At 44.3% G+C, this 15,571-nt stretch overlaps 1 protein-coding gene across 2 annotated transcripts in view; it reads right to left on the bottom strand.

The window, feature by feature from the left end:
- Window positions 1–15,571, bottom strand: part of PTPRR (protein tyrosine phosphatase receptor type R) — a 107,163-nt gene that overhangs the window by 74,250 nt on the left and 17,342 nt on the right. For both annotated transcript variants that reach the window (XM_081878745.1, XM_081878746.1), the window contains exon 2: window positions 9,341–9,633. In XM_081878745.1, the coding sequence (XP_081734871.1) occupies window positions 9,341–9,633 (293 nt within the window). The remainder of the gene's footprint in view (window positions 1–9,340; window positions 9,634–15,571) is intronic.

The following is a 15,571-nucleotide window of genomic DNA, read 5'->3' as shown; positions in this document are numbered from 1 at the left end:
AAACAGCAGCAGCACCTTATTTGAATATTTGTTCTAAAAGCAATTTTCAATACTCAAGACTTCCAACGCTGAATGCTTTCACACTTGGCAGCACAAAGCATTTATGTCAAACAGTTAGGGGTTGTTGGGGGGTTATTTTTGCTTCTCATATTCTTCACATGCCTTTAACTGGGTATTATAATCACCTATGTGTCCCTGCAGTTCTTGTATAAGCCAAGAACCACAATAAAGAGGCAATTTCTTGCTAGTTTGCCTTTGGGTGGATGCTAATGTATTTGATTTAAAATGACTTCAGAGGTAGGCTTTTAAGAGATTGCTTTGAACCAAAGGAACAAACTGCCTGGGAAACTGAGCAAAGCCCCCTCGTCACTTGTTGCCTGTCATCCCACGTAGACACGTTGCAACAATCTCCCATGGATATCTTCTGTTAAAAGGACAAAAATAGGGAGCAAATTGACAAGATCAGTGGGGCTGTGCTGGGGGAATGTGGAGGAGTGCAGAATGTGGGACTTTTTCCAGAGCAGCAAACGCACTGCTCTGCTTTTCTTTGGACCACATCAGAGAGGCTGGGGGGGTGGTCTTGTTGTCTGAGCAGTCCAGGACCCCATACACACTGCCCAGGCTTGCACACCCTGGAAAGTTGCTTCAGTACTGCAAGTGCAGTGGCTTGACTTCACCCCTGGAGGCACACTCCACTGTCTCTCGAGACAGCTGGATGCCGCCAACAGCACTGCTTGGAAGGATTAAGATGTCCATTTGTACATATAGCATTCTTTACGCATTTGATCCTATGCCAGATCGCTGGACAAAAGGTGGGTCTATTAATAATAATAATAATAATAATAATAATAATAATAATAATAATAATTTTTATTTATATCCCGCCCTCCGCAGCCGAAGCCGGGCTCAGGGCAGCTAACAACAATAAAACAGTACAACAGTACAACACAACACAACACTCTAAAATCATTCATTATAAAATTAATTCAAATCAAACCAATGGCAACCATTGGGCCAGAGCTCCGTGAAGATTGCCAAAGGAGGGAGTCAAGCTGTGCCCTGGCCAAAGTCCTGGTGGAACAGCTCTGTCTTGCAGTCCCTGTGGAAAGATGTCAAGTCCCGCAGGGCCCTAGTCTCTTGTGACAGAGTGTTCCACCAGCTCAGAGCCACAGCCGAAAAAGCCCTGGCTTTAGTTGAGGCCAGCCTAACCTCTCTGTGGCCTGGGACCTTCAAGATGTTTTTATTTGAAGAGACTCATTTACACTGACTGAATAAAGAAAGTGATTAAAGTGAAGGACACTAGACAAAGTCTGGTCCTGGTCTGTAAGTATGTTGAATATAATTAGATTTTAGACTGCAATAATTAATTAATACGTTAATGGAAGTTGTCTGGCATGCTGCTAATGAATCTGCTTGCTCTCCTGTGTCGCTGTCTTGGCTTTCCCTTAAGATTCAAAAAATCCATGAGCCTTTGCACTGGACGTACATTAGCTATGATTTCCTATAAGTGTTGAGAATAAAACTGAACAGGCAATCAATAAGGATGGTTCATAAAAAGACAAGACATATTGGTCACATTAGGACGGCACAAATGAGTCCATTACATGCAGGTTTTGCCCTGTATGGAAGAAGTTAGAAATTGCCAGCAAAGCAGGGCTTGTGTTCATTAGCCTGGGTGACTGTTCTGTTATCGGTCAAAGTCATATTATACGCAGCACAATGTAAATAGTGCCAGAAGCCATTTACCCAAATAATTCATAATTACAAAAATACTAACAGATCACAGAAAGACCAAAGCAAACAAACAAAAACCACTTGTACCATTCTTGGGCAAAAGGACAGCATAGCCAATACAATTTCAAAACTGAAATCTCTGCATAATGTTGTTTTCATCTGGCATTCTTTAATTTTGCTGGTTCATACTGTATTGCTCAACTGTGTTATTTGGACCAGCTGGAAAACATTTTGCACCCCCCCAAAACAGTATATTAATGTCCAAAATAATAAATAATTATGGGAGAAGGATAATAGGAGAGGGGAGAAAAGGAAAACAACTACCCAAACTGTTAATCTGAATTGAAATTTAACACAAGATAGATGCATTTATGGACTAGATGACTCTTGGGGTCCCTTCCAACTCAACAGTTCGATGATTTCCACACCATCATCTCTCAAGTATATATCACCCAAGACTGTAGAGAATATATTCTCACAATATTCTCCAAGAACTGATAAAGGACATAAAACTCTATTTCAAACCCACATCGGAACAAAGATTGCTTGAGGGTAACACATATATTTACCATATATCTTCTTGACCATACCCAATACTAATGCCTAATTATAATGTTTTATTGCATATATATTCTTAGCTCTAGTTCTTCCCCATAAGGCTTCCACCATGCAGTGAACAGGACATGCATTAACTCAACCTTCGATTTCTGAAAACCTTTCACCCATCTCTTTCTGGAACACAGCCAAATAAGAATTAAGCTCCATTACCAATTGTCAGTTAGGAGTGACCTTGAAGCAAAGGACAACAGAAGGATGATACAACATTTGTTATGGGAACCATAATATAGTACTAATAATGATAATAGAGATCCCAGCTTGGCCCCATTTGCAAAACTTGCTAACAGTCCACTAGGTTTTTGTTTTTTTAAGGCAAGGTTTCCTCATGCATTGACAGCCTACCAAGCTATAGGCCATTAATCATCCACGAAGTCACATCATCAGGAAGAGGGTCCCCATTTTGGTCCAGATGGAACAGAAGGTCGGGGAGGGGGCAGGGGAAGATGATTTTGAGGGGATGTGAACCATGTGCCTCAACATAGGAATTCCCATCCCATTCCCACCCTGCCTGCTGCTAGCCATGCTGTAGTGCCACAGTGCCCCTCGCTGAATGGACGCCTGACCAGCATCGGGGTGATGCACTGGCCTAGGGCTGCATCGGTTGGCTGGGCTCCCCCCTGTGCAGGCTGGTGGGCAGGTGGTACAGTGCAGCCCTGTGAGTCCTCTGTGCCCCATGCCCACATTGCAACAGCAGCAGTGAGGGCTGGGCTGGCACAGTGGGTTTTGTATACATGGTATACACTAGTCCTTGTATACACTAGTCCTTCTCAGAAAAGACCCCTTGAAGTTAATGGACATGATTAACATGCTCATTCATTTCAATGGGTCAGATTTCTGTAGGATTTAGTTGAATACAGTCCTACGGCTGCAATCCTATGCCCACTTACTCGAGAGCAATGCCCATTTAATTCAGTGAGGCTTGCTTCCAAGTATATGTGCATAGGACTGCACTGCACTCCACACATGATAAATTAAGAATATATTGCACTCTTATTTTTCCTCTTCACTTTATATGGAACAAGACAAAAATAAAAATAAAAATGCCTTTGGGATGTTCTAGTGTACATTAGACTCTAAACACATTCCTTTTTGCCCTCTCTATAAAGACTGACAGCAAGCACAATGCCAGCATAATAGTTCGTCCCACAATTATCCCTGCTGAAGTGCACCGAAGGAAGCAAAAAGGAAATGAGGCCAGCAAACTTCTTTGTGCAAACAAAATACAGAACGACAGAGCTGGAGGCTCCTTGGATGCCATTTGGAACACGTGCCGTGCCAATTAGAATTATTCACAAAATAAAGGGGACAAAGCATCTTTCCCTAAGAAGGAAATCTGGGATCCGAGGGCTACATGGCTTGAAGGAATCATGTTGCCATAAAGTGGTCCAAACCATAAAAAGAAAATGAAGGTGTTGGGTGTTGTTGTTTTTTGGGGGGGTGGGAGAGGGGAACAATCATAGGAAGGTGAAGTTAAACGATAAGAGACATGCATGTAATGACCTACTTCCACACTGCAAGCTGCCAGAGGATATCCCTTGGTACCAGTGTGCAGGCCCAGCCCTAGCATTAGACAGAGTGAAGCAGCTGCCTCAGGCAGCAGCTGCTAGAGGTCACAGCAGCCCTTTCACTGTTCTCCCTAAATCTACTGTGCTAGCCTGTTCCATGCCCCCCTGAACTACCCTGCAACCCTCAGGTACAGTGTTGTTCTGTCACAAGTACTAAAGAAAGATTCAACTGCTAGTCCAGTAGGACTAGGTACAGGATTGGAGGGTAGGTGCTATTATCTTCTTCGCCTCAGGCAGCAAAACGTCTTGGGCCAGCCCTGCTAAGTGGTGTTTCTTAGCGCTGTAGGGCTAAATTAAGACATGCTGAGGCTTTAAGCTTTGCCAAATTTAGGAGGCCACATCATGTTAGAAATATACACATGTTTTTCGGTGACACAAAGTACGATGAAAACAGAAATACTAAACTTTTAAATTGTCATATATGAGGATTCAGTGAAAGCCAATCACCTAACAAACATAAACAACTCGCCATCAGCCTATTTGCAGATAAAATACCTTTAAATGAAAACACCTTGTGAATGGCATATACAAAACTACATTATAGTTATTTATGCACAGATTTATCAACACTATATGACAAAGAACTGTGTAGGAATTAAGTATACTTTTGCCATCTTACCATACCCCACAAGTGCCCTGGAAAAAAGGGACATCCCGTTTTCTTGTGTGAACATGGAAACCATTTTTGGTGCTCATGAAATTTTGGTGCTCATGCAATTCTGCATCAACATCTTGCCCTGAAATGCGCTTTTTGGGAGGTCACAGTTTTGGGTACCATGCAAGCACAGCCCTGAAAAGAAGCGCATATTATGGGCTTCGTGATCTTGTGCGGGTCATGTGACTCGAACGGGAGCACAGGTGGGAAGACCCAACATACTGGTTTAGGGACTCAAGTTGTTGGAGGGTATGCCTCAAAACAACATTTGTTTTATAGTCTGTTTATCCTGTTTCCTTTATTAAGCAATTATTTAAAACTTGAAATCTAGTTTTTAAAAATTGAATTTAGAGGCCCCTCATAATCTGAGGCTCTGAGTTATGGTTTCCTTAGTTTATGCATAAAGCTGGCCCTGCACATGGGTCAATGAGCTATCACACAGTTCATCGGCAATAGGTGTTTTTGGCATTTTGATGAAATCGCCATTGTGTGGGAGTTGCAAAAAACTTCCACACTGAGGAGCATCTATTCCACAATAATCACCTGCCTGCAAGAGTCCTAGGGCAAAGGCCAGGCCAGAAGATCACATTTCAAAGTACACATGATAACACCTTTTATTTTCACTTTCTAATTTATTTTTCAAATTGCACCAGATAGCTCCCATTCAAACAGGGCAAGTTGTCAGGTTTGAGTGGATTCTTCTGTTTTCAGTTCAGCCAGTTCTGTGAACATCAAATCTTCTGGGAAACTAGAAAAGCCACATTTGATCTTATATTTTATTTCAAGTGCTTCTTTTTTTAAAAAAAAAAAAACAAACAACACAAAACTTAAGGCAGTCGACTGTGAACATTTGCAAAAAAAAAAAAGGCACAGTTAAAGCCCAAATTTAAAGAGGAACAGTCAGTCTGAATCTGTGGGGCCTACTTATGGTATAATCAAATTCTGCTTTGGGCACTTAGAAATTGCATAGCAATTTCCTGTTGCTCCTTAATAGAAAAGGCTAAAAACATCAGATAAGAACAACATTGTCTTGCAGTAGGAAGCCCCTCAAGGTTATATGAAATTATGCCTGGGAGGGGAAAAAATCCCTTTACCTCCTATTCATACAAATAAAATGATCAGGTTTACACCAAGATGTATCCTCAGATTATCCATTAGCATAGTTCCTTTATTGAGAGATCCACAAAGCAATTTTCTTTTTCTTTTTGCTTAGCTACATCCAGTTCTCAGCATCTGCAATCTGTTTCAAGGAAATGGTAATAGGGTAGCAATACAGCTTTTGGTGTGTGTTTTTGTTCAGATTCTCATTTTCTAATGCAAAATTTTCACTCATAATAAGGAGGATCGATAGCACATTCACCCACCCACCATTCCTGCTTCTACTTTGCAAATACATAAAACTGGATAGCGCTCAGAACCTTCTTGTTCTGCTGCAAGCACTGGCAGCATTTAAAAGGAAAAAATAAGCTCGCTTTCCAGACTTTCCTACTCCATCATAATGCACTCAAAGGATGCAATTGGATTGCAGGAGATATTATGACTTGCAATTGCTCTCATGAGTTCAAGAACCAGGAGCACTAGTAAAGTCAGGATCTAAAGGTCAGGTTTCCTTGGCAAAACCCACTCAAAGAAACGGGATCTGTAAAATAACAATTGCTGATCTGGTGGCGGGAGGGGAGAGGGGGGTGTCTTAGGCAGCCATATTCTTTATAATAACTGGTCCCCATGCTTTAAACTTTTTCCTCCGACCCCCTTTCCCTCTCATGCCATGTATTCTTAGATTGTAAACCTGAGAGCAGAGATTCCTGGATTTTTGTAAGCCACCCTAGCAAGATTGAGTAAATGGTTGAAATAAATATAATTTTATTTAAAACATTATTCCACCCTTTCCCCAATGAGCCCAAGACATGCTACACTGATCTTACCCCATTTTTCTCTCTCCTCATAATAACCTTATGAGCAGTACTATTTTTCTAGAAAAAGAGGTGCCAGAACTCACCATGAAAACCTCCCTTGTTCTCTTGTAATGGTGACTGAGAGGTGACGGAACTGAGCTCCATTGAGTTCCAGCTGAAAAAAAGCCCTGCCTATGAGGTAGGCTGGCATGAGATAGAGCAGCTGCCCAAGTCAGGGGCATAGGAAGGGGGTTGCGGTCTACCCTGGGTGTCACCCTGACAGGAGGGGGGGACCAAATGGCGGGCGGCACTCATCATAGCGGGGCTGCAGCACACATGGGCCACGCATCTAAGTGGCCACAGGCTCTGTGCTGTCTGTCCGCTGCCTCCCCCCCAGGCTATAGGGCGGCTGAGGCCCCCCTGCACGCCCTGTCCCTATGGGCCCCATGTATGGGAACCACATGCCCTGTCCTTATTGGCTCTGCATGCCCCGTGGCGCCCATAGGGACGGGGTGCATGGCACCCATAGGGGCGGAACGGGGCAGCATGGGACAGCATGGGATGCGAGCGCCCCATTCTGTCCTTGTGGGCACCGCACCCCCCGGCCCTATGGGTGGTTCGCCCTGCCCCTGGGCATGCTGCCCCAGGTGCCTGAGAGGCTTTCTCTGCCACTGGCCCAAGTCACCAGCTCCAGATCTGAACCATTATTTGAGTAGGTGTGTTAATATTGTAAACCTGCCTCAGTGGCACTTTGGGGGATCAAATGGTGGCACAACTGGGGGTTAATAAATGAAGAATGGATTCAGACAAAGACCACCTGACAGAACACAGGAGAAGCCCTACTATCAAAGCCTTCACTAAGATTTCCAAAAAGCAAAACTGGGTGGGGAAGCTGTGACCACCACAACCCCTGGGTGTTGTTGGATTCCAGCTCCCATCAGCCCCAGCCAGTATGGCCAATGGTCAGGCCTGATGGAAGTTGTAGTCCCAAAAAACCGCCAGTTCCCCAACCCTGACATAACCTCATTTATTTGAAGGTGACTAATGCACAAGGGAGCGTCTTTGCGTATTAGTGTTCCTGGAAAGGTCAGCAAGATGACAAAAAATGCTCCTGAAAGTTCAAAGCAAAAAAAAAAGGGGGGGAGAGCAAAAGCAGCAAGCAAACAAAGAGGAAAAGTGCACGGCAATAAAATGCAAATCATTCAAAAAATGCTTTGAGAGAGGAATGACTCTCTGCGGGGAAGAACATTCAGATTCTTAAACCCAAATCTCTCCTAACCGCTCACTGGCCCACAGCTTTCCTGGAACACGGGAGAACCCCAACTGTCAAGGCTTCCCCAAAGACATTCCTGAGGGAAATTTATTTGCGAATGATTATTCAGTTTGGCAGTTGACTCTCCTCTCCATAATTGTGCACTGAAATACTTCTCTGCCCACCCCGACGAGGCAATACTATAAGTAGAAAGTCCTCAGATATCCTCACAGAAGGGCTTGTACTCTAAATAGAGGCTAACCGGGTGCTTAATTCACACTGTTGTGCTCCAGCCATTGCTGCCCATATGGCTCTCAGTCAGGCCGGCACTCGCAGGAGAGCAGCCTCTGCTCTGCACAAATGCATTAAGTAGAGGAAGTCAGGACTCTCACTAGGCAGCTAATGGAGATTTAATGGGGCAGTTATGTAAGAATGACCAACTGCAAATGTGCTTAATTCAGGCTTCAGGTATTTATGTAAAAAAAACAAAAACCCAAACCCCCACACAGTAGAAGAATTCAGGCCAAATCGAGGGAGCTTTCACGTTCTGTTCTACACATGTGGGGTTGCCATATAATTCATGCAAATTGCAACACATTTTCCTTTTAAAAAGCAGCTGCTGCTATGTTTATGGTAGCTGTGTTAAGCGTGCGCCTGCCTCCCACCTGCATGGCTCAGCTTTATCCACATGCGGGAAAAGAAAGGAAGTTCGGCAATTCTTTCGGTCTTTGCCGATCTGGTGCTGTGGATGCAACTCCCATCAATCTCAGTCAGCATGGGTGGCCAAGGCTGATGGGAGTTGTAGTCCAAAACATCTGGAAGGCACAAGGTTGGCAAAGATTGTGATTTTCCACTTATTTTCATTGACACTGGTGCTGTATCTCTAACAACTACACAGAGAGGCAGATGTCCTCATCACTGCATCTCCTCAGCGACATTTCCTATAGCCTCCATGTATTGCTAGGCTTCAACTCCCATAAGCCCACTCAGTGTGCCCAGTGGTCAGGGATGACCACTGTTGCTCCTCTCTTGGAAATGTGATAGTTTGTCCTGTATATGCTGTCTCTAGTACACCCAGGGCAACCAATGGCAAAAAAAGCTTGGTCTTGAGTTGGTGGTCCTCAACGTTTTTTTGTTTTACACTAGGAAAGTTTGTAAATTCAAATTCATTCATCATTTTGCTCCTCGTTTCCTAGCAAGCCTTCAGGGCTTCTTACACTTTATCACCTTCTGTGTACAACAGGTTACGGCTAGGTTTGTCTAGTTTATCAGCAAGTGCAACAAAGCAGATGTCTCCAAGGTATCCTGCAGCATAGGAACGGTTTTGGTTTTGTTGAGGATCATTCAATCACGCTTAACCCCTAACTTCTAAAACTTACATGGCCTCTGCCTTTTGTGCCACCAGCAGCCTAAAAACCAACAACAGGCTACACCAGGAGTAGATAACACATTGCCCCCAAAGTGTGGTGAGCTACAACTCTCATTATCCCTACTGACTGTCTATGCCAGCTTGGACTGATGGGAGTTGGACTTCAATGACACCTGGATGGACACAGGTTCCTCACCTCTGGAGTAGATGGTTCTCAGCTATGATGCCAGAACTTAGAGCGAGAAAACTTACCACAGTTATCACATTAGCTGCTGGAATAGGCAGATTTTCCACTTCCTGGTCCTCATCACCAGTCATAGCTAATAGGTTGAGAGAGGGTTCGTACGCTGGCTTAACTATGACAGCAGGGTGCAGCTTGCTTATTTTTCCATGGGAAGATATGTGGGAATTGTGCCCATAATCCTTCCGATCACTTGTATCCAAACTCTTCTCGACACTTTGCACATGGTGGTAAATGAATATTGGCTTCCTGCTCATTCTCTGATGAATTGCCAAGAAGTGATCATTGTCTCCTGAAAAGCATCCTGTTAAAAAAAGGGGGGGGGGAGGAAGATAAGTCATTATTTCCCTTTACTATTTCTTGATTTAGGATGATTTAAAACAAAAACAGAAACAAGACTCTTTCAAAAAGGAAAATAAAGAGAGTTATTTTTTGGTTACGCCCATTTCCTTACCATCTTGAAGTAATGAACTGTATTGGGGAAATGTAGAGAAACACATTTGAATGTGGTATGCTGAGTGCCTGAAATGCTTTGTGGGGCTGTATTTGTTGCCATTGTCATTTAAACATTCACACTATACAGCTCATAAGAAACCTTATTCTTCACTCTTTGCAAATTTGTTACATTTGCCACCATATGCACTATGTGCACACTGCCTAAATCTTTGACTGGATTTGCTAAGCTCTTCCCCATCTATATGACAAGATGCATTTTTAAAAATAAAAAATCCACTTTACATACATGATGCTCTCTTCAAAATATGTTCCCAACAGCTGCGGTTAAGGAAGAGGTTTGCTCCTATCTCTGATGTAATTAACGTAATTTGTACCTTGTTTGTCGATTAAGGGGGAAACAATTATTGTTGATCAAAAACAGCCCCACATTCTTGTCTCCAGATATCAGATTTCATGGAGAGAACAAAACCAGATGGGGACTGGGAATTTAAAAAACAAGGCAGGACTCCCACCTGACAGTATTAGGCTCAGAGAAGGATGGATATATGGTACATCTTGCTGGAAGTGGAGGGGAAGTCAAAGGCATCGAGCTCTTGAGTTTGAGCTTTGTGAGCATCAGAAGATTTTCCAGGTCTGTCTTATTACAAGGAATTTATGCAGAAATGTAATGTAGAAGTCATGTAGCCCTTGGCAAGGAGCTATACTGGTGCCCCCACCCCATCCCTTGTGCCCTTGGCAAGAAGATGTTGGCTGTCCAGAGCAATGAAGGAGCATCCCAGGGAGTGGACAGGCAGGTGGGCTCCTAGACACTCTGAGCCAAAGTGGGGAAGTGCAATTTCTGTGCCCCCCTGGGCCTGCACCCTTGGCAGGGGCAAACCTAGCCAACCCCTAGGTATGTCCCTGTAGACACAAGATTGGAAAGGATTTAACACATCCAATATCATGTATGTGCTTTGCCAGATTTTACATGCAACATCTAAAGGGCATTTTCACATTAGAAATGGCTTTTAATCTAGGAAGTGTCACTGGTGAATATTGTTAAGAAAAATATATTTGTTCCAGTTTCTTTAGCATTTCACTGAAGGTCGACATTTACTGTATTGGTTTAGAGGCACGGGAAGTGCAAAAAAACCTTATTGTATTTTTAATACCAATGATGCTTCAAACAAACCCCTTGAACACATTTATTTGGGAGCATAATACTCCCAAAGAATGGGCTATGAAATCTGGGTGAGACTAATCCAGATTGCCTGTGATAACGGGGAGATCTAAGAATGTTATTAAACACAGTTCCCCAATCGGGTGGCAATTGATTTGTGGAAGTGGATGCACCAATGGCAAATTTCATTAGGTGTTACATTCCAGATGACACTGGGAGTTATGAGCTACCTCATATCAGTCTGAAAAATCAAGGAAAGGAGGATCTAAGACCATAAACATAAGAAGAGCCCTGCTGGATCAGAACAAAAGCCTATCTAGTCTGGTATCCTGTTCTCAGGGTGGTCAACAGAGTACCTATTTTGAAGACTGTAAACAGCACCTGAGTGCAATTGTACTCCATTTGTGATTCCAAGCAACAGGTATGCAAGATGCATGATGCCTCCAACAGCAGAGACAGAACAGAGCCATCATGAATAGTGACCACCGATGACCAGAGATGATGGAAGTTGTAATCCAACAACATCTGGGTGGCACAAGTTCTCCTTTTTAGCTCTTTGCCCGGGTTTCCCCAAACTTGGATCTCCAGCTGTTTTTGGACTACAACTCCATCATCCCTAGCTAGCAGGACCAGTGGCCAGGGATGGTGGGAACTGTAGTCCAAAAACAGCTGGAGATCCAAGTTTGGGAAACCCTGCTCTACACTGTGAAACAGCCCTTGTCATACATCCGCATCAGCACATAAGAAGAACCTGCTGAATCGTGCCAATGGGGTCCATCTATCCCAGCATCCTGTTCTCACAGTGGCTGCCCTGATGTCTACAGGAAGCCCAAAACCAGGACCTGAGGACAACCTGAGGATTCGCAGCAACTGGCCTTGAGAAACCTACCGCTTCTGACAGTAGAGGCAGAACACAGTCACAGCAGGGAAGACAGCAGGGGAAGGATTGCAAAGGACTGTGAGTCGATTAACACAAAAGGAGGATGGTGTAGTCAGTGTGGTGCCCTCCTGATGGGGTGCCCTCCCATCATCCAGTGACTATGATGGCTGGGGCTGATAGGGGATGGAGTTAATCAGCCTCCAAATGGTATCATATTGGTGGCCTAACAGGATGGGGTGGGATTTTTTTTTGGCAATATTTTACTTTGCATATCAGCATAGACCTGTCCTTGAAAAAGACATTTCTATATAGTGATGGGATCTCTAATAACCGAAATGGTATTTATGATATCAGGTGAAGAGTCAGAGAACTAACAGGCTGTCGCAGCTCGGGGGATATAATCTTATGGTCTTTACCATCAATAACATCAATAACATCAAATAACCCTGTGAGTTTGCTACAGAGCAATATGAACTTGCAGAAAGATCCTGCAATCTGTTTTCAGGATGTGACTAACTAAAATCAGGATCTTACACCTACAATTTCAGTTTATAACCCCAAAATTGTATCTTCTTGAAAGGAGTGTACGGTCATATCAGTTGCATACTCATTTAAATGTACAGAATTCAAGAACTGCCAAGGAATCCTGGGATACTGAGTCTGGTTCAGGTGCCGAGAATACTGTATTAGAGATCCCAACCATTCCTTGCATATCAACAATTCCCAGAATTCCCTGGGGGAGGGAATGTCTCTGACACCAGCCCATAGTACAGAGATGCTCTCTGTGTGTTGAAGAAGGAATTCTAGAGAGGGGGAAATGGTTGCCATGTCTGTAATGCTTGGTCAGTGGCTTGTGCGCATAGTGTTTAACCAGCTTTATTGGGAGCAAAAAACCTTGAGTTGATGTAATTGTATCAGTACAAGATTTCCCAAGTATATCGTGACAATCCTGAAATGGTTACAAGATTATCCCGGAAATATTCAATTGTTTCATATCTCCCTGCTTTCAATAAAAGACAAAAGTCCATACTGTACCGTCAACTTCAGATACGGGACTGATAGGTAACAAGCAATGCAGCTTGCCAGTTATTTCGTCTTTTATTCTAGATAATGAGAGGATAAGGATTTGATTACTCAACATAATTCGGAAACAAACTACACCAGGAGAGCAATTTTTGCAGTCTTTGAAGTTTGCTTTTTTAATCGCTGATCAAAATATGTTTCATAAGCAACTTTTCGAGCCAGCATCCACTCTTTGAAAATATGAGCAACCCCATTGATGTAAGTGGCCTTTAAGGGCTTGAATTAAAGTCAAATGAAGTCAGTGGGAAGTCTCCCTTTGATATTAGTGGTCTTTGGATCCGGTCGTATCGGTGAGATCAGAATTTGGCCTCAAAACGGCAACCCACACAAAAATCTCCCGCGTCATGAAAGGACTTGACTAATCGCTGAATGTTGCCTACACTTTAAAAAGCACAAAACATGCTCATAACCATCTGGCTTGCACTGAGGACGCAGAGTGAATGGAAGCTGTTAAGGCCTGCTTAATGTGATTCCTGTTTGTCATTATTAAGTGTGCGTGAAAAAAACAACAAAGCAACAGAGCAGACTTTTGACTCTCGGTGTATCAGTCTATGCTGGTGCGTGACAGAAACACAGCGTCGTGCTCCAACGCCATGAGGGATGGTCCCTCAGGGCAACACAAAACTTCCTGTGGAAAACAAGCACAGAAAAGTGGAAGCCTCAGCTATTCTGTGCTTGGGGAGTTTAAGAGGTTTTGTACAGGGCAGAACCAGCTCCAGGAGTTGGTGGATCCATGACCAAAGCAAGTTCACTGTTTGTCCCTTAAACCTAGAAGAGGCACGGCATTCTTGCATTCTCTCTCCAGTCCTCTTTGATGGGCACTGAAGCTAGTTTGTGACCCTTTTGGCCTCAGGGGCCCTAGCAATAGTCTCAACTTGCTACCCTCTTGGGCTGGCTATCTAGGGTGGGCTCCCTCTCCTATTTTACAGGAGTGTACAGGGCATAGCTGTCAGCTTACAGATTTGAAAATAAGGGACCAGCAGCCTCAAAAATCAGGGATCAGCAGCCAAAATAAGGGATTTTGCTTAGCTTATGCAGAAATCTGGCACTGATGGAGCCATGCTGCTTTTGCTGCGACTGACTGTGTTTTGCAGGGGGTTGGACTAGATGATCCTAAGGGTCTACAATTCCGACCAAAGAAGAGTGGCAGACAAAACTAATGAACAACGTCAAGATGGCAAAGCTTACAGGCAGAATTAGAAACCAGGAAGAGGACCTCTTTAATAAAGAATGGGGAAAGTTTATAATTTAGTTGAAAAGCTATTGTAAAGAGTTACATACATTGGTAGGATGTTTTTGCGGTAAAAAACACTTTTGCCTTTTCTTAATTTTCGGTTGCTGGTTGGAGGAGGAATCATGTGAATTCAGTAACACAAAAGGACAACTGAACATTATCATTCTCCATGTGTATGAGATAATAATAATAATAATTTATTATTTGTACCCCGCCCATCTGGCTGGGTTTCCCCAGCCACTCTGGGCGGCTTCCATAAAAACCAAAAATAAACTAAAATATCACAGATTAAAAACTTCCCTGAACAGGGCTGCCTTAAGATGTCTTCTGAATGTCGGGTAGTTGTTTATCTCTTTGATGTTCCACAGGGCGGGCGCCACTACCGAGAAGGCCCTCTGCCTGGTTCCCTGTAGCTTTGCTTCTCGTAATGAGGGAACCGCCAGAAGGCCCTTGGCGCTGAACCTCAGCGTCTGGGCAGAACGATGGGGGTGGAGACGCTCCTTCAGGTATACTGGGCCGAGGCCGTTTAGGGCTTTAAAGGTCAACACCAGCACTTTGAATTGTGCTCGGAAACGTACTGGGAGCAAATGTAGGTCTTTCAAGACGGGTGTTATGTGGTCTCGGCGGCCGCCCCCAGTCACCAGTCTAGCTGCCGCATTCTGGATTAGTTGTAGTTTCCGAGTCACCTTCAAAGGTAGCCCCACGTAGAGCGCATTGCAGTAGTCCAAGCGGGAGATAACTAGAGCATGCACCACTCTGGCGAGACAGTCCGCGGGCAGGTAGGGTCTCAGCCTGCGTACCAGGTGGAGTTGGTAAACAGCTGCCCTGGATACAGAATTGACCTGCGCCTCCATGGACAGCTGTGAGTCCAAAATGACTCCCAGGCTGCGCACCTGGTCCTTCAGGGGCACAGTTACCCTATTCAGGACCAGGGAGTCCTCCACACCAGCCCGCCCCCTGTCCCCCAAAAACAGTACTTCTGTCTTGTCAGGATTCAACCTCAATCCATTAGCCGCCATCCATCCTCCAACCGCCTCCAGGCGCTCACACAGGACCTTCACCGCCTTCACTGGTTCTGATTTGAAAGAGAGGTAGAGCTGGGTATCATCTGCATATTGATGGACACCCAGTCCAAACCCCCTGATGATCTCTCCCAGCGGCTTCATATAGATGTTAAAAAGCATGGGGGAGAGGACGGAACCCTGAGGCACCCCACAAGTGAGGGCCCGGGGGTCTGAACACTCACCCCCCCACTTTCTGAACACGGCCCAGGAGGAAGGAGTGAAACCACTGTATAACAGTGCCCCCAGCTCCCAGCCCCTCTAGACGGTCCAGAAGGATGTTATGGTCGATTGTATCAAAGGCCGCTGAGAGATCCAGCAGAACTAGGAAACAACTCTCACCTTTGTCCCTAGCTCGCCAGAGATCAT

Source organism: Podarcis erhardii (assembly GCF_964252035.2).
Source record: "Podarcis erhardii genome assembly, chromosome: 10".
In the NCBI taxonomy this organism is placed as follows: Eukaryota; Metazoa; Chordata; class Lepidosauria; order Squamata; family Lacertidae; genus Podarcis; species Podarcis erhardii.
Note: the sequence above shows the minus strand (reverse complement) of the source record. Positions and strands in the feature narration are given on the sequence as shown.